General features: G+C 36.1%; 1 protein-coding gene across 1 annotated transcript in view; it reads right to left on the minus strand.

The window, feature by feature from the left end:
• LOC306857346 (growth arrest-specific protein 7-like) overlaps positions 1–19,817 on the minus strand; it is a 40,023-nt gene extending 20,206 nt beyond the window's left edge. The window contains exons 1-3 of the mRNA XM_079397252.1: positions 19,398–19,817; positions 8,994–9,096; positions 4,688–4,765 (exon numbers count right to left, since the gene is read on the minus strand). Coding sequence (XP_079253378.1) covers positions 4,688–4,765; positions 8,994–9,096; positions 19,398–19,574 — 358 coding nt within the window. The 5' untranslated portion in view covers positions 19,575–19,817. The remainder of the gene's footprint in view (positions 1–4,687; positions 4,766–8,993; positions 9,097–19,397) is intronic.
• Positions 19,818–20,390: the final 573 nt, after the last annotated feature.

Below are 20,390 nucleotides of genomic sequence, written 5' to 3' on the forward strand. Positions count from 1 at the left end.
ACTACACTGGTTGTCTATGTTTCTGAATCACTAGGAAGAATCGTCTCATAAGAGTCAATTGTTCAGGAATCAGACTGCATGGTTGTGTATGTTTTTGATTCACTAAAAAGAATCTGCTCATAAGAGTCATTCAGACTACACCGGTGGACTCGGTTTTTGTGTAAACTACCCCTCTAATAGCTCCAGTCAGCAGGCCAAGGACAACAGTAGTCAGAGAACAAGCACCTGAAGAAGAAAGTGATTCCTTTATCATTGAGACACAATATCTCCAGCCTTCCAGACGTGTTACAGCACCGCCTGCACTCGGTCTAATTATAAACCGCCTGACTATATTTGTAGAACAAAAGAGCCTCTATTGATGCTGATGGTCTGTGTGCGATAACAAGCTGCTCCATTCTGCTTTATCAAGGGAGGGTCATTTCAAATGTCAGAGCAAAAAGCCCTCGCTCAAACTCATTATTCCTAAAGCACAGTTTATCAACAATTAGTTTAAATACGTCCGAGAGACAATTTAAAGCAATAGTTCACCCAAAAATAAAAATCTGAAAACGTCCGTACTCTCAGGCCATCCAAGATGTGGATGAGTTTGTTTCCTCATCAGATTTGGAGAAATGTAGCATTGCATCACTCGCTCAGCAATGGATCCTTTGCAGTGAATGGGTGCCGTCAGAATGAGAGTCCAAACAGCTGATAAAAACATCACAATAATCCACAAGTAATCCACATCACTCCAGTCCATCAGTTAGCATCTTGTGAAGCCAAAAGCTGCGTGTTTGTAAGAAACAAATCCATTATTAAGATGCTTTTAACTAAAATACCAGTAATATAATCCATAAGAATGCTTCCTCCAGTGAAAAAGTAAATCTCCTCCTGTTGTATTTTACATCAAAATCCACCCACATATTTATTTAGAGCTGTTTTGGCACGTAAACGGTGCTTGATCTGTGCAGATTTCTCTACTGATTCAGACCAGTGGAGGAAGCGTTATTATAGATTATGCTCATATTTTAGTTAAAAACATCTTGATGGATTTGTTTCTTTTGGTTTCACAAGACGTTAACTGATGGACTGGAGTGGTGTGTACTATTACTTGTGGATTATTGTGATGTTTTTATCAGACGTTTGGACTCTCATTCTGACGGCACCCATTCACTGCAGAGCATCCATTGCTGAGCAAGTGACGGAATGCTACATTTCTACAAATCTGAGGAAGAAACAAACTCATCTACATCTTGGATGGATGACTATCCAAGGGTCCGAGGGTGACTATATTTTCAGAAAATGTTTATTTGAACTATTGATTTAACCGTTAATTGTGTGACGTTTTTACAGTCATCCATCACAGGAAGTAAACATATTAAAATGCTCCTCATTTTCCAGTTGGTCACATGTTTAGGAAGAGTGATGAGACAGGCTTTCTGCTGAGATGTGCTCATCCTGAACATGTCTACTGTTTCCTCCCTCAGTCCATGTCAATGACACTCATTTCTCTTCAGCTGGCTCATAATGTCATTTGCTCTATGGTGTGCCGTCCACAAGTTGGATCTCTGGTGGACGCGATTATCCTGTCCATCTATCATTAAGATGTGCTTTTAGACATTTTAAATGCTGATAGCCGGTGCAAATCAAATCAAGAGTACTAAACGGAGCTCAGGACGGAGGTGGGACAGTAGATTCTCCATTAGCTGATTTGTGGATGGATGGAGGAGGAAAAGATTTTGGACAAGTGCTGAACTACTGTGATCTACAGTGGGGTCCGAAAGTCTGAGACAATGACAGTCTGCGATGAACTTAAACCTGGATATAAAGAATGTTTCAAGGTCAAAACGTTCAAAATGATGCTGTAGAATGAAAACAAAAAGAGACAAACTATAATTACTAAGAACTTTTGACTTTTCATTTTCCTTCTTAATTCAACTTCTCACTCAAACTCAAACGCTGTCAATATTTGAAAAACAACTTATTAAATCTAAAGCATTAAAACAAAATGTATTATATTTTTTCAAAATCAAAATTTTAATGTTTTATTACATAAGTATATATTTTCATATTTTAAGTCTTAAATATATGAATATTGAAACACCATGAAATAAATAAAAATAAGCAAAACCTAAGCATTTTCTGACCTTTGGGCACCAACTGTCAAGTGCTTTTTTTAAGACATATTGTATCACAAAAATTATTGATATTTCTAGACTAAAATAGTGCATTATTAGGCATTTTCTGAAGATGCATAATTTATTTTATTTAGTTAGTCATGTCAAACTTAAATGTGAGAGGCTACAGCAGGACTATACTGGGCTAGTCTAAAGGTTGCAGATGACCAGTGATAGGGGAAAGGGCAAAGGGAAGTGGTGTGTGGCCAAGTATGGTGACCCATACTCTGAATTTGTGCTCTGCATTTAACCCATCCAAGTGTGCACACAGTAGTGAACATACACCTGGAGCAGTGGGCAGCCAATGGCGCCCGGGGAGCAGTTGGGGGTTCGGTTGCTCAAGGGTCTCACCTCAGTCGTGGTATTGAGGGTGGAGAGAGTGTTGGTTATTCACTCCCCCCACCTACAATCCCTGCCGGACCTGAGACTCGAACCCCCGACCTTCGAGTTACAAGTCCAAGTCTCTATCCATTAGGCCACGACTGCCCCAAATAGCTGCATATATTCGAGACTGAAACTCTGTCCTCAAATCTTTCCTGTGGATTTCCACAGTGAAGCGGTTGACCTAGAAAGGCTGTTCCTAGATAGGCAAATCTAACTAGAGTTTGATTGGCTGGCGTTGAGAGGAAGTCTGTATACTGAGGTAAATTATAAACTTCAACTGTTCAACAGATTTCACACAGCAAAGCTGTGAATCTTTGATGAGTGAATATCTCACACTCCTTTCTGTCGAAGTTTTACTAAGATTTATTAAGGAGGAAGATGCTTTTGATACTGAATAAGCACTGGTTTGTTCTCAATCACTGGTTCTCACTTTGTTTCCAAACATTTTCAGGCTGAACAGATTTGGAGAAATCGTAGCATTGCATCACTTGCTCACCAATGGATCCGCTGCAGTGAATGGGTGCCGTCAAAATGAGAGTCCAAACAGTTGATAAAAACATCACAATAATCCTCAAATAATTCATACCACTCCAGTCCATCCATAAATGTCTTGTGAAGCCAAAAGCTGCGTGTTTGTATTAAACAAATTAATCAAGATATTTTTAGCTTCAAAATGTTGCTAAAATACGAGTATATAATCCATAATAATGCTTCCTCCAGTAAAACAGTCCATCTCCTGTTGTTCTCTCACATCAAAATCCACCCACATATTTATTTAGAGCTGTTTTGGCTTGTAAACGGTGTTTGATCTGTTCAGATTTCTCTCCTGATTCAGACCAGACAACCTGTTTCACTAGAGGAAGCGTTTTTATGGATTGTGGACTCATATTTTAGCCTAAGCAACTGTTTGAAGTTAAAAACATCTTAATGATGGATTTATTTCTTACAAACACACAGCTTTTGGCTTCACAAGATGCTAACTGATGGACTGGAGTGGTGTAGATTACTTGTGGATTATTGTGATGTTTTTATCAGCTGTTTGGACTCTCATTCTGACGGCACCCATTCATTGCAGAGCATCCATTGTTGAGCAAGTGATGCAATGCTACATTTCTCTGAATCGTTCAGTTCAGTTCAGTACGATTCAATACGGGTAACCCTGATCAGGCTTGTGTTTCCACTGCCAGCAGTACCCTTTACTTGATAGGCATGGTGTATGCCGGAAAGTAGCGATCGACAATAAAGAGCGACAATAAGCACAACTCTGTCTCTTTTATGTCAGTTTTAATTAACAATAATAGCCATTCTAAAAATATAAGTACTTATATAAGAGGAAATAAAGACAAAAGCAAACAATTCACAGTCAAACGTTTGCTGCAAAGTCAGCGCTGTAAGTTACTATGGTCAAGTTCAAAATAAATATAAAGTTAAACTTTGTGCTAAAACAAAGGAACAAATAATAGATTCATGAGACCACGAATGCCTGTTAAATATACACAAAATGAATTGATTCTCGTTTAATCACCACAGAGACATCAGAGCCAGCGGCAAATGTCGGAAGGACTAGCCGAGCGTAAGCTTGCTCGAGGCGGATACATGAACACCCGCTGATTGACTGGAGCTTCGAAATCGGCATAGCAAATTTTCAAATAGGCGCTATATCTTTATAAATAAACCACAGATTTGAGTTTTAAACAACTACATTCTCGCCTGAAAAACTCTACATTTTATGACAGAATAACCGTAATATTTAGAAAATCACGTGGGTTTTGTGGGCAATGACGTTTCACAAGTCCACAAGAACAGACAAGAACACATTTTGAGAAACGGTTCTTGTCTGTGTGAAAATATAAAATACACTGTTATATTTTTTGTGTGTGTTTGCGCACTCTGATGTAATGAGCCGAGAGTGGAACGAGTGAAGGAGAAGCTTTATCTCCTTGTATCACGCACAAGTGACGATTCTAGTAAACCAATCAACTACTGCAGTGAGTTTAGCTCCACCCTTTTGGTACTAAAAAAGTGGTACGGTATGGTTCGCTATTTTGGTACCATTCACAACTTCTGACAATGGAAACGGACATAATTGCGTACCGTACCGAACCGTACCACTCAGTGGAAACGAGCCATAAAGGTGCATTCCCCACCTGTCGGGACAGAGTTCTTGTGTTTCACTGGTGTTTTCGGGGTGCCAGGCGTGCTGGACGGCCGCTCCCATGTTGTCTCTGGAAAAAAAACAAGAGCAAAATCAAGCCATTTCCTGTTAATTACATCATCTGTTTTCTTCTGTTGGGAGGTAATGCTCAGTAAACGCCACATCGGTAATAACTTAATGCACAATGCTCTCACAGTGGCCGTATCAGATATTCACAGACAGACACAAATCAATCCTCCCAAAAACCAGTTTCGGTAACCATCAACAGAGATTTACTGAAAACCTGTATTGAGCAAGTACAGATGTCTTCCTTGTGTCATTTTTGGTAATTTACAGTGAATCAAATTATACGGCATTTGATGTAATAATTATTGTATTTCTCCTTCAAAAGTTACTTAACATTTTCAGGTAAACATACATAACTAACCTGAACTTTAAGTAATAATAAGTATTATATTATTTCTTCTTTATTATATTTGAGAACAGATTGAATGCAGAAGCATTTAGTGTGAAGATGAAGGAGAATGTGATGAAAATAATCTACATTAGACATGCATACACAGTTTCATAAGCATTGCTCTGAATGTTTTCTCAAAAAAGTGCAATGCATGCATCCGATTAGATTTATTGTCCTCCTTAACATAGAAATGCATTTTTAATCCATGTGTCCTCTGCATATAGAATTGTGAAGTTCGGAAACAGCCTGGCGAACTATGAAACAGAGAAGCCGGTTACTAAGCAACGAGCATCTGAGAAGCTGATTAGTCTAATTATTTACTTCAAACGAGCTGTGAGCGTTTGGACGGCAGGACTGGGCTCGACATCTACAGTATTGTTGTAGTTTGTGCTCAGCAGCGACTGATCTTCTGGCCAGATCGGGACTGTGTCACGGTCCTCCAATCTGTGACCAATGTTGTGCTTTGGCTCTGTGGGCGATGAATAATGGCCTAGTTTTTGCGTTCTGTAGTTCATCTTTAATTTAGCACCATCTGTATTGGCTCTGTTGCTCCTCCAGCTACTGCATGAGTCATGAGTGTTCAATCAAACCATTAAGAAACAGATTTCATCTTCGTACATGGCAGCAAATACAAACACAAAGTTTGACTACTGCCATTGATTTCAGTCTTAGTAATCAAACTGATCTGCTCGATTTTACCTGAAACTGAGGTTTAATTTTGAAAAAAAGAAAAAAAATGCATTAAAATATTTCATTGTGTTGATCATTCCATTCAGTTCTTATGATCAAGTCAAAACTGATTTTTAAAGTGTTAATGGTATTAATTTCTGTCAATCTTCAAATATAGATTAATACAATCCATTCTTGGATCGATTCCTCAGAAAAGTGTAAATACTGTGTTAATGTGGTGATTTTAAAGAGTTTGAGCAGCATCTTAACCCGCCCAGCATCAGCAACACTGACTCAACCAATCACATGAGTTTGGGGCGGAGCTATCAGTTGTCTTGACCAATGACAGTGTTCAGGAAACCCCGTTTGGTAACAATTGTTACTGTTTTTGCTAAATTTGGGGAGGCTAATCTATGGAAGCCCTTTCTGCCACTAAATAAATGACTTTTTATCTAACAGTTCTGCCTTTTTCTCACAATTCTGAATTAATATCTCACAATTCTGATTTTTGATGTGAGTATTGCGAGTTTTTATCTTGTAATTTAGAAATTTTCTGTGTTTATATCTCACTTTTTTTTTTTCACCATGGAATAAAAAAAAGATAATTGTGACTTTTTACATAATTTTTTGCAATTGCAAGCTTATATCTCACAATTCTAAGTTTATATATTTTTATTACATCTCACAATTCTGTTTTCTTTTGTTTCCACCGTGAAATAAAAAAAGTTAATTGTGACTTTTTATCTAACAATTCCAACTTATTTTTTTTTTTCCCAGTTGTGGGTTTATATTTTGCTATTCTTATTTAATATTCACAATTTTGAATTTCTATCTAACATTTCAGACTTTTTTTCTCACAATTTTGAGAATAAAGTCAGAATTGTGAGATAGAAACTCAAAACTGTAAGATATAAATGCAAAATTGTGAGGGGAAATTTTATTAGAATTATATAATTTTATGTTTTTATCCAGCAGTACCAAGCTTCCATACTAATGCAACAGAAATGCATACATTTTTATACATTTATGCATACAGTTTAACATCCTTTTCCACATCTCTCATGAAGTCTAGTGATGTATTTTAGATCTCAGAGGGTTTCCCGGACTCTCCACCTGCACGCTAGTGAGGTTGATCTGAAACAAGCGGTTTAGTTATTCATTTATTCATATTCATGTGTGTTCCCCAGAAGAAAACACATTCACCAAACCACAGCCAAGAAGAGGAAGGAAACCACACACACACACACACACACACACACACACATACACGTGTTACCATGGTGATCACACAACACAACAACCCTCTGTTTCATCCACGTGAATTTCAACACAAACAACAAATCAAGCTAAAACCAAGGAGCTTAAAAGACTCTCACACTGTTTAGCTGGTTCTGTGTTTGTGTGAGACTGACTTTATGTGAATGAGTAACGAACCCAGAGAAGTTAATAACGTCCTAATAAACATTAATCAGGCAGGACTGGATCTGGACGGCATGATGAAACTCTCGGTGGATTCCAGTTTCTCTTACTCACAGACTTTGTAGGATTATTGTAATTGGTTGGTTAGAAGATTGATTTGTTTTCTTGCTTTCACAACTCACGCCTTCCCTCTGTTTCACAGTTTAGCTCGAGTAATAACGAGGAGCGAATGTCACCTTTATCGCTTACTTTATTGGTGGAGTTGGGCTGTTTTTGAGTGTCAGTGGCAACCATGGAAATGCAAGTGATGTAATAGAAACCATGGGGAAGATGAATGTGTTCATTATTAAATGTCACCTAAATGTGAATCTTCAAGCCTTTAAATCAGCATAGCAGTCGCTTTTCTTCCACTCAGTTTGAAAGTAATACAATAAAAACTAAATTGGTGTAGTATTTACTTTTCACAGAAATTGCTAATACATTTGACGAATAATTACAAAGAAGCTGCAAGTAATACAATGAATTAAACGACATTTTGAAGTAGAAGGACAAAGTATTTTCTTGTTTTTTTTCTTTCAAAATATTGTTTTTACTGTACATTGCATTGAAATGTAATTTTAATTAAACAATTAAAATTAAAAATACATTTAAAAATATAAAAATAACTTATTTTTATTTTAAAATACATTCCATTAATATTGTACACTGACTTTTATGCAGTATTTTAATATAATTTATTTAGGAGGCATAAAGTCATGATATTTATAATATAATTTATATTTGTAAAAAATTACTCTGAAAAATACTTAAAAAAAATAAATAAATTTAAATATGCTTACATACATTCAAAGTAAAAGATCTTGAAAACAGTGTAAACATGCTGAGAGAAATGTAAGCTGCTGAATACGAGCAAGCAGAAGTGATGATGCTTCTTTTAGCAACACATTAGTATGAACGGTGTGAATTTTGCAGAACGTGGGCATGGAAACTTCATAGACGCATTTAAAATGTGAGAAAAGTGCCAAGAGATGTTATATGAATATAGGTAACGGTGGTGATTTTTGAAAGCGTTTCTTCACTTTTAACTGTGGCATACAGAATACACTGTGGGTGTAAACATGGCATTGTGTGCTGACTGATGACTCTGACCGGGACAATGCTGATTGTTTGGACACAATGAGAAGTGGAGATATCAGTACCGATCCTCTGATCCGGTCAAACCAGCCTGTACCAGACGTGCTCGACTGTCTGCAGACATTCACAGCTGCTGTTCAGTGTGTCTCAGAGTCTTGCATACGACAACAACATCATCTGCCACCAAAGAGAAAACACTGCACGACTGTAGGTCTAGTGCACTGCAGATGCCAATGATCACCTTTGATTTGGCCATTGGCCATGCCTTATCACAAGACGAGAGGAAAAGAATAGGAAAAAAAAGAAGAATTTATATTTATTTTTCAACTTCTTTTTTTTCTTCGATAATATGTAATTAATAAATAAATACATAAATAAAATTAATTTGAGAAATATATATATAAATATATTTATATTATAAAAAAAATATTATATAAAATATACTGTATATTAAAATGTATTAACATATATTTTATATACACATAAAATATATGTTAATACATTTTAATATGATACGTAATGGAACTTATGGCCTACGGTCCTCAGTGGTGTTTGATTTTTGGCCCTTTGTGTTAAAAAGTTTGTGCACCTCTGATTTAGTGGCGTTGGAGATTCTTACCATTGCTGACGGTGTTGACATAGTATCTGCGTCCCTGCTGTGACATGTAGCACTTCCAGTCTCTGGGCAGCGGCTCATCCAGAGGAGACATCGAGGACAGTTTCTACAACACAGAGGGAATGAATGATGTCAGTAATTTCTGAAGAAGCTTCATTTGAAAAAAATATGTTTAATGCTAAAATACACAGTCCATCTGTTTCTGCTGACACACTTTCACAAGCACAGACCTGTAAAAGACTTCGGACAGCTACACTTAAATATCAAGGTTCTTTATTGACATCAATTGCTCCTTGAAGAACCTTTAACACCCATGGAACCACTAAGAGTACTTTATAGTGGAAAAAGATTCTTTAGATTGACATAAAAACTTCTTAAAAATAAAATAAAAAAAGCATAGTTTTTAGTAAGGGAACAGAACTTTGCAAATGCTTCAATACCCTCAAAAGACACATTCATTTATTTATTTATTTATTTAAATTTTACAACTCAAATTCCGGAAATGTTGGGACGTTTTTTTAAATTTGAATAAAATGAAAACTAAAAGACTTTCAAATCACATGAGCCAATATTTTAATCACAATAGAACATAGATAACATAACAAATGTTTAAACTGAGATATTTAAACATTTTCGGCACAAAATTAGCTCATTTCAAATTTGATGCCAGCTACAGGTCTCAAAATTGTTGGGACGGGAGCATGTTTACCATGGTGTAGCATCTCCTCTTCTTTTCAAAACAGTTTGAAGACGTCTGGGCATTGAGGTTTTGAGTTTCTGGAGTTTTGCTTTTAATGATGTGCCAAATGTTATCTATAAGTGAAAGATCTGGACTGCAGGTAGGCCAATTCAGCACCCGGACTCTTCTACTATGAAGCCATGTTGTTATCATAGCTGCAGTATGTGGTTTTGCATTGTCCTTCTGAAATACACAAGGCCTTCCTTGAAATAGACATTCTCTGGAGGGGAGCATATGTTGCTCTAAAACATATACCTTTCACCATTCATAGTGCCTTCCAAAACATGCAAGCTGTCCATACAGTATGCACTTATGCACCCCCCCCCCCCCCCCCACAGCATCCGTGATTTGTCAAATTTGGACTCGTCTGACCATAAAACACGTTTACACTTTGAAACAGTCCATTTTAAATGAGCCTTGGCCCACAGGACACGACGGCGCTTCTGGACCATGTTCACATATGGCTTCCTTTTTGCATGATAGAGCTTTAGTTGGCATCTGCAGATGGCACGGCAGATTGTGTTTACCGACAGTGGTTTCTGGAAGTATTCCTTGGCCTATTTAGTAATGTCAATGACAGAATCATGCTGATGAGTGATGCAGTGTCATCTGAGGGCCCAAAGACCACAGGCATCCAACAAAGGTCTTCTCTGAATCTTTTGATGATGTTATGCACTGTAGATGATGAGATTTGCAAAGCCTTTGTAATATGACATTGAGGAACATTGTTTTTAAAGTATTCCACAATCTTTTTACGCACTCTTTCACAGATTGGAGAGCCTCTGCCCATCTTTACTTCTGAGAGACTCTGCCTCTCTACACTCTTAAAAATAAAGGTGCTTCACGATGCCACAGAATAATCTTTTTGTCTAAATGGTTCCATTAAGAACCTTTCTGTTTCACAAAAGTTTTTTTTGTGACAAAAGAAGGTTCTTCAGATTATAAAAAGGTATGTGGAACCAAAAATAGTTATTCTATGGCATCACTTGAAGAACCTTTTGAAGCACCTTTATTTTTAAGAGTGTTTAATCATGTTACAGACCTGATGTCAATTAACTTAATTAGTAGCTAAATGTTCTCCTAGCTGAATCTTTTCAAAATGTCTTGCTTTTTCAGCCCTTTGTTCCCCCTTGCCAACTTTTTTGAGACCTATAGCAGGCATCAAATTTGAAATGAGCACATTTAGTGGATAAAAGTGTAAAATTTCTCCATTTAAACATTTGTTATGTTCTCTATGTTCTACTGTGAATAAAATATTGGCTCATGTGATTTGAAAGTTTTTTAGTTTTCATTTTATTCAAAAAAAAAAAAAAAAAAGTCCCAACACTTCCGGAATTCAGGTTTTATTCATTTACTTAATTTTTAACTTCAGATTTTTTTTTTTTTTTTTTTGCGTTGTGCAGAGAGGACAGGAAGCAAAGTGGAAGAGAGAGAGAGAGGGACAGGATTAAGATAGGTCCACAAGCCGGGACTCGAACTCGGGTTGCCTGAAGAGCAACAGCGTTATATGTCGATTTGCTGCCCATGAGGCTATCGGTGCTGACACAGCTATTTTTTAAGAGATATAACCATCTATAAAATAATAATAAAATTAATAAAACAATGTTACATGTTTTGTGCTTGGGTCATTTTGACCTGGGTGTGTATGGAGTCCCATTAGGTGTTAAAACATTTTTGTAAAATATATTTAGTCTTTTCCCCAAATCTCACTCTCTTTTGGGACAGAATTTTGAGGATAAACATGAATATGTACTTAATTCAGCATTTTTTTCATTAGAAAGTGAAAGTTTATGCAAATAAAATTTAAAAATTCTCAGAGTAATATTTATGTTGGTTTGATAGAAATACATATGTAGATTTCATAAAATTGGACCGGTTTTGAGCAATCATGAGTTGAATAAATTCAAAGGAAATTTAATTCTATTCTATTCATTCCAATGGAAATAATGTAATTGTAATGTAATTCTCAAGTTATTTGTTCTTATAAATTTGATAGATATAGTCAAATAATTTCTCGTCAATATATAAAAAAAAATGCAACATTTGAAATTTCAAAGAATTTATATATATATATATATATATATATATATTTTTTAATTGATAGAAAAGAGATAAATACAGTACTAACATTTTAAAATATAAAAACTTTTTCACACACACACACACAAAAAATCTCATTCATTCACATTATTATGAAAAAGCTGATCAGATATAATATGGTTTTAGTTTAAATGGATTGCATACAGATTTTGAGCGTATGAAAATGTATGGATTTGACTGCAGCAAATGAGGTTAGAGATGTGTTATTAGTTTCTGTCGCACATGTAGGGTGTGTTGTTGGATGTTGTGCATCTGTAGGATCTGCTGGCAGCACTTCTCCAGCGTTTAGCTCATTGAGGTTTTCCCACTCAATTTCATCCAGTTGAGAATACTGGAAATGTGTGGGAAGGATTCAGTGCCAGATGTCAGCGTGCTCTCCATCTCGTGATGCTAAATCAAACATGGTATGTAGAAGCCGAGACAGCTCCGCAAAATCAACACTTTCTGTCCTCCTCACAACACAACTTGTCTTTCTTGTCTTTCACAATAACCATAGGTTCGTGTTCCACAGAAGAAAGAAAAGCATACAAGTGGCAGAGTAAATGATGACAAAATGTTGATTTGAGGGTGAACTGTCCCTTTAATAACCTTTTCACACATCAAGTACATTATACAGTACACAGGACAAAATTACTGTACTGGACGTACTTTCAATACAAAAATAACATGTACTTATAATACACACATTTCCAAAATGTATTTTTGAGAATTAATGAAATATTTGACTAATTTCAATGTAAAAAAACAAAAATGTACTACAGTACATATTTTGGCAGATCAAGTAATAATGAAAAACTAAAAGTAATAAATAATAACACTTGCTCTCTATATTCTTATCTATTTTGGCTGCTTATTTTTTATATTTATTTATTATATTTATAACTTGACCTAACACTAACACTCTCTATTATGTTCTTGTTTTTCTATTATATCTACTTGTTCATTTATTTTACACTGAGCCTCTAACACTAGCATTCTCTATACTTTTTCTATTCTATCTACTTGTTTTTTTTATTTATTATAAAAAAAAGGCTTGATTGCTTTGTCCTCATTTGTTTGTCGCTTTGGATAAAAGCGTCTTCTAAATTATTAATAAGTATGATAGGAAACAGCAAGAAAGTGGATCATCTTTTTATGAGAAACATCTTTGTCTTTCAAGCAATGATGAGCAGAAATCTCTTGTGTTTTACGAGACATTCGCTCAGAGCTGGAACTGAAATCACGACTGAAACGAGATACGGACCGAACGGTTAAAAATATCTGCTGGGATGTAAACGAACGTTCCTAATCATGTTCACAATCAGTTTGACTGACCTCTCTTATAAACGAGTATCGCTGCTTGGGGGGTGCGGATGAGTTGGGTTTTTCCTGTAACGCAGACAAGTAACTGCTCTCGTTCATTTTCTGAGAAAAAAATGATTCATTGAATTTACTGAATTTGTTTAAATGTAGCTAAAATAAATTGACCTTTAGTAAGTTGGTATCATTTAGTAATTACTATCATTTTTTTCAGTGTATCTGTAAAACTGTAAGTCACCGACAAATATGATTGCAATAAAGAGGTCTTTAGAAACGCTGCTTTTCTATTTGCCCTAATATGCAGAACTTAAGTTTATCTAAAAATATAATTTCACAAGTAAACAGTAAATTGTCAAAAAAAATATTATTTTATGATTGCAGCTTTGAATTTTGAACATTTCAGCTTGAATAAGATTTTATTTTAATATATCCTGTTTTCATTTTAATTTTAGATAAGGTTTTAGTACATTTGTAGTTTTTCTTTATTTTTTATAATGTCTATATATTTTAAGTATTACTCAACTACCTGAAATACGTTTATTTTAAATGTTAAGTATTTTATTTGCACTTTAGTTAGTGTTTATTTTATTTCAAGTAATATTTTGTTTTCGATTTAGTCGATTAGAGTTGCTCAATCTCCCCCATGCTTCGGTTCATGTTCTGATCTGGGTTGATGTGCCGGCTTGTCCCGACATATGTATGATTAAATGATGCATGTTTCAGATGGCTGACCATCTAAACCCTGAGGACGTCCATCATCAGATGCCAAATGTGCCCATGGACACAAACAGACGGCTTGCGTCTCCAGAACCTCATCAACCCGACTCTCAATCACATCAGGATCAATAACGGTAAATACAGACTCTTGTTATGCTCTCAACATGCATGCTTTCAGTCCCTACGGTATGATATCAGAGGCCTCTGGTCTTTCTCTGTAAGTATATGTAGAAATCTCGCGCTTGTTTTTGTGTCTATATGACACGCTTCTTCACGCCTCATTCAGACTCTGCTCAGAAAATCAGGAATGATCCGTCAAACACTCCAGGAAAGAATGCTTTGAATCTTGAGAATTTGAGCTCTCGTGACCTTCATTGGTCCGTTGGACACATTCAATCTGATTTTGACATACTGCATATACAGTATGTGTGTGTCAATCTTCCGATCTGATCTAATGACTGGCTACAGTCTGTACTGATTTATACAGGAGTATTTGTAGCATTTTTAATGGATAATATCGTAAATCTATTAAGGTATTCCCAGTGTTGCTGAGAGAGAGCGCAGTCAGACTCCATCGGTCCAGATCCGCATGCTTGACTTCAGAGTCAGAGTCGTCATGAATGAGCCGCTCTGTGTGAGTCAGGCTTTCCTGACCCTCACGAAAACCAGCGGATCCACCCAACATGTGTGTGTGAGTGTGTGACAGCACTGGATAAACACAGAGCACTTCAGGGCCTGATGGCTCTAACTGAGACGCTGCTCAATGATCTTAGGACTTCCCTTAAAGGGACTTTTCTTCTTGTTATAAACATTAAAAGGCAGTCTTTACTTTACTACTACTGTTGATGTTGTTATTATATTATTATTAATTATAATATTAATAATATCTATTATTATTAACCATAATAAGAAGTACTAAATAATAGTAGTAATATTTATTGAAAATATGCAATAATAATAAAAAATATTTTTTTATAATAATACTTTTTAAATATATCTAAACTCCTAATTTAATTTAAAAGGCAAGATCTTTCCTTGTTTTCTAATTAATCTTTTTTATTAATACAAGTATTCTAATTTTTATAAAGAAATTAATTATTATTTGTATTATTAATAATAATATAAGAACTTAATAATACTAATATTATTTATTGAAAATAAAAATGTAGTATTAACAGTAAAATAATTTACCCACAATAATAAAATAATTCTAATTTAATTAAAAGGCAGGATCTTTTTGGTTTTCTCATTAACCTTTCTTATTAGAAATATTCTTATTTTTATAATAAAACATGTATTATTGTTATTAATAAAGTTATTATGTATATTCCTGCTGTTTATTATCGTTACTAATATTATTGATTGATAATATATATGTTGTAGCAATGACAAAGTTATTTATTCACACAGAAAATCTAGACTTTTAATATGATTAAAAGACAAATCATTCTTCTTTTCAATGAATCCTTCTTATTAATAAAAAATGTTATCCTTACAGTAAGAAAGATGTGATTATTAATACTAATAATCATTCCTAATAACAACAAATTAATACAAATATAATTTTTGAAAGTAATAAAATAATGAAGTACTATCATATCATAAAGATATAATTAAAAGCCAAGAACTTTCTTCCTTATGAGTTTAAAGTTTTCTCCATAATTGTGCAGAATCGGTTGCTTTAGAAAGCAAACTCATACAATGTGTTTAAGCCAGGAATCCCCCCCCCCCCCCCCGTCCCTATTTTACGCTGTCAGCAGTTTCAGCCCATCAGGGCAAATAAGGGAAGTGTCTGTTTCCTATTATTCCCTCATCCATTCTATCACTTTCACGCTTATTAACAGCCCTCAGTGACAGAGCGCTGCTTTAACTCTAGACTGATGTTTACACTTCAGCGGCCTGACCAACCTGGACAATTTCACTTACGCGCATCTCATGAGAAAATATGCCTGTTTAATGAAATATAAAGGTGAAAGACGATCTTGAAGAGGATCAATCCGTGAGAGAAACAGCACTCTGTCTGGAGTGTCATTTCTCACACAAGCTTGCAAACGAATTCTCAGCAGAGCCGTGAGCGGAGGGATGTTAAAGCACTGGAGAGGGTGAGACGTCTCTTCCAGACCCAAAGAGAGAGAAAACATGTAAATCAACATGCTGCTGCACGACTGAACACTCTCTGGACTTTGTTTTGATTCTCCAGATGTAAAACTTGGAGCGTCACAGTCGTTCTCAGATGAGAAGCACGAAACTCCCACAGACTGAGATGGCAAACAATAGTTATCAGTGTGACTGATAACAAGGCCTGTTTTGTACAGTTTCCCTCTGTATTTCACCTCCTGTTCAACTCGTTTCTCTCTCTCTCTCTCTCTCTCTCTGCACAGAACGAGAGTCTGACAAAATTCATTCTGGTTAGCTGAACATTTCCATTGTTAATTACAGTCAGTCATTCTGTAATCTTTCCAAAGCGATGCTGTAATTCGCCAAGCATTCAGTCAGATTAATTCAGTGTTTGTCACCGTCAGTCACTGACACTAATGCTTTATTAGTCTGTTATAGCAGGTGAACAACTTATATGAAATAATCCATATCATGATCATCTGGCTCATATATTTGCTCAAAGTTAGTTTGATTCGAGAAACAAATATGTGTGTTGGACGTTAGATGAATTGACAAAATGCTTATAAACTGAAGCTTTAAAGCAATAGTTTGCACAAAAGTGAACATTTTCTGAAAATGTGCTCACTCTAAGGCCATCCAAGATGTAGATGAGTTTGTTTCTTCGTCAGATTTGGAGAAATGTAGCATTGCATCACTTGCTCACCAATGGATCCTCTGCAGTGAATGGGTGCCGTCAGAATGAGAGTCAAAACAGCTGATAAAAACACCACAATATTCCACACCACTCCAGTCCATCAATTAATGTCTTGAGAAGACAAAAGCTGTGTGTTTGTAAGAACCAAATCCATCTTTCAGATGTTTTTAACTAAAATATGAGTCCATAACGCCAGACCACTTTTTCACTGGAGGAGCAATGTTATGGATTATGTAGTCATATTTTGGCCAGAAACAATGGTTTGAAGTTAAAAATGATGAATGATGATGAATTAGTTTCTTACAAACACACAGCTTTTGGCTTCTCAAGACATTAACTGATGGAATGGAGTTGTGTGGATTACTTGTGGTGTTTTTCTCAACTGTTTGGACTCTCATTCTGACGGCACCCATTCACTGCAGAGGATCCATTGGTAAGCAAGTGATACAGTGCTACATTTCTCCAAATCTGATGAGGAAATAAACTCATCTACATCTTTGATTGCCTGCGGGTGAGGACATTTTCAGCACATTTTCAAGTTTGGCTGAACTATTCCTTTAAAGAACTGCAATGTAAAATAACATTCCTGATCACAGAATGTTAGAAATCAATAAATGGTTGTGATGTTGTTGTCATTCTTAGCTGTTCACGTGGTGTTGAGGTATTGGTCTGCTGAGAACTTTCTCACTGTCATGTATGTGATAGTGTATGTGAATCTGCTCTCACACATCCATCCATCCAATGGCTGATGTTTATACAGGACTGGTTACACCGGTTAAAACAAGCATGATGTGTTAGATAAAGGTTAGTGGAGAGCAGGGTTAGTTGTCACACAGTGAATATTTGTCAGAGTAGCATTAATTTGAGCCAGATATTTATACAGACGCTACATATCACAGCATTTGCACATTTGGTTTTTCACCAAACACAGGAAATAAGAAAGTGAGGTGATGCACCATAACAAACTGATGCTGTAGAGGTGAACAGATCAGAGGAACTATTTACACCCTCGGATGTTTAGATTCTAATGAAAGCCAAAAAAAGGAAGAGATGGAAGTATGAGAAACACATTAGACGAGTGAGCATCCTCTAATCAACAAGCATGAATTACTAGCATGTTAATCATCTACATATGGATCTATCTATCCATCAAACTCCGCCCCTCAGCTGATTTCATTGGTCAGCTCAATCATGGTCACCTGTCATGAAAAGTTCATACTTTGTGAAATCATGAATGGACTGACTGATCAATGGATCTGGATTAGGTTAGGGTTATGGGTTAGTATTTGTTTAAGTGTTTTGTAGACAATCAGCCCTGTGATTGACATGACCAGTGAAGTCTCCAGATGGGTTTGCACTGAACCGGTTTAGGGAAAAATAAATAAATCATGCGACTCTAGCTTATTTGTTCCAACAGGTCCAATAACTTTTAAACGGGGAAAGAAATCAGAGAAAATTCACACTTATCTTGACTGAAAAACTTTAGTAGCTTTAATAAGGATCAGTGAATAATTCTTTCAATGAATGCAGTGTTTCATTTACATTTGATTATTTAATTTCTGTAGTAGCCTATTTCTTACTTGAATGCTGTTAAACATAAAATCTTATATTGTGTATGTTCTATTGTTTGTTATTTGCATCATTTTTCTTATTTTTTATTATTCTTAACTTTTAATACCTATAATGTGATATATAGTTATTCTGAGATAAAATGCCTCATACTGTGAAATCGTATTTTGGCCATATCTTCCACTCTGCACTGCAATTTTGGTGTTTACACACATATATATTGCTGAATAGCCTAACTCGAAAAATAGACATGTTGTCATTTAACATTTGCTTGATAACAGCTGGAATCATTATCCTCTGAATCAGTTCAAATGGGTTGTAAGGTAAGTTTAGATTCCCTTAATCGCTCTATACTGTGTTTATGTCGGAATGTGATAAATGAACTTCTAAATTTATGCTTTCTGTAAAGTTTCTGAGCACTGAAGGGGCCATGTAAAGTAAACACAGTATTAACATTATTTTTATTGATAGCCTAGTAACTTGGTCAAAAACATTAAGCTGGTCATGTGATGGACCGACCCTCTTCAGGTTGAGCTGAGCTGAGTGTACATCAGCATATGACTATTTCTCCAAAATACTGCTGGTTTCGTAATGTGTAACGTTTAATACAAGTGCGAGTTTCATGTTGAGCAAGATATATGAAAAGACCGAGCTTGAGAAACGAGGAAGTCTCGAGCCAGCGATGATTTCGAGGGGGGTAATAATGGTATCGCTTCATGAGAGACACAATGCCCATCATGAGGGAAACATTCAGAACCGGTTTGAAACCTTTCGATGGGCGAGTAAATGAGAATCACAGATTTCACACTGAACTGAACACCCTAAAATTACTCAGAACACCCCCCCCCCCCCCCCCCCCCCCCCCCAGGATTAGTAAAGGAAGAACTAGGCTACTCTAAATAAAGAAATCTAGATAAAACGCTCTTAAAGCAACGTTCTCAGAACATCCTAAACATGTTACTGTAGTAGCCAACCGAACGTTCTAAAAACGTTTATGTAACCTTTAAATAACGTTACAAGAAAACTGGACATTTCTTCGTATTAGAAACATTTCAAAACGTTTCCACAACGTTTTTATAACCCATATGCCGATACAGTTCCCGTGTTTAGACACGATGGTTCAGTGAGAGCACACACACACACACACACACACCTGTGATGACGAGCTTACCTCCACCTGCACGTAAGTTGAGGGAAACCATCCCTTGACTCCGTCCTTCTCTCCCTCCCACCAGCCTCCGTCCAGAGCTTGCGTTATTCTGATCACTTCTCCAGCCTCAAACTTCAGTCCCTGCTGATGCTGATCCCCGTTAAAGGCGTATAAACTTCGACAAAACGAGTCTGACATCGTAAACTCCTCAGGTGGCGAGTCGAATCACCAAAAAGTCTCCAAAATTGTAATCCGAGTGACTCCGACCTCGAGAGCTTAAGCCGTGTTTGTCATTCTCGTGGTCGGAGTGGACTGTAATGTGAACGCTGTCCGGCACCGGAGTGAACACACCCACACACACACACACACACACACACTCTCACATCATCTCCATCATCATCAGTCACTGCTTGCTTCATTCCGAAAAGCCTGATCTGTGTCACTAAACAAGAACTGCGACAGATCAGACAGTTCTCCTGAAATACAGGGATGCCTTCACTCATTTTAGAAAATCAAATATTGCGAATTAAGTAGGAAAGACGTGTTACAAAAAACGTTTTGCCTACAAATGTGTATATAGCCTATATTTAGGCTACATCGAATATCAAAGAAACGACATAAATACAACTTGCATAAAATAATTTTAGATGATAATTAATGCACCGATTTGTGAGTAGACAACATTGACTGCAACAGTGAAGAAAGAGAAATATTTATAAAATTGGCAAATACAACATTCACTTTAATATAAATGAACTTTGACAAATGTTGCACATAACAGTAGCCATTTGTTGTTATAATCGTATAGCTATTAATAGACTATAGTAAATGAAGCACAAGTCTTTGTGATGCATGTGTGTCGTGGATTGTCACGGTTTTGTGTGTCATAGAGAAGCATGAGGTACTTTCCTTCTCCTGAAATGAATATTTAGTTATCTGAGAAAACTCCAGATGATGTAACTAACACTTAGAGGAGCTACAGAAGTGAAAGCGAATGGAAATATGTGAATCACT

Source organism: Barbus barbus, assembly GCF_936440315.1.
Source record: "Barbus barbus genome assembly, chromosome: 38".
NCBI classification, from domain to species: domain Eukaryota; kingdom Metazoa; phylum Chordata; class Actinopteri; order Cypriniformes; family Cyprinidae; genus Barbus; species Barbus barbus.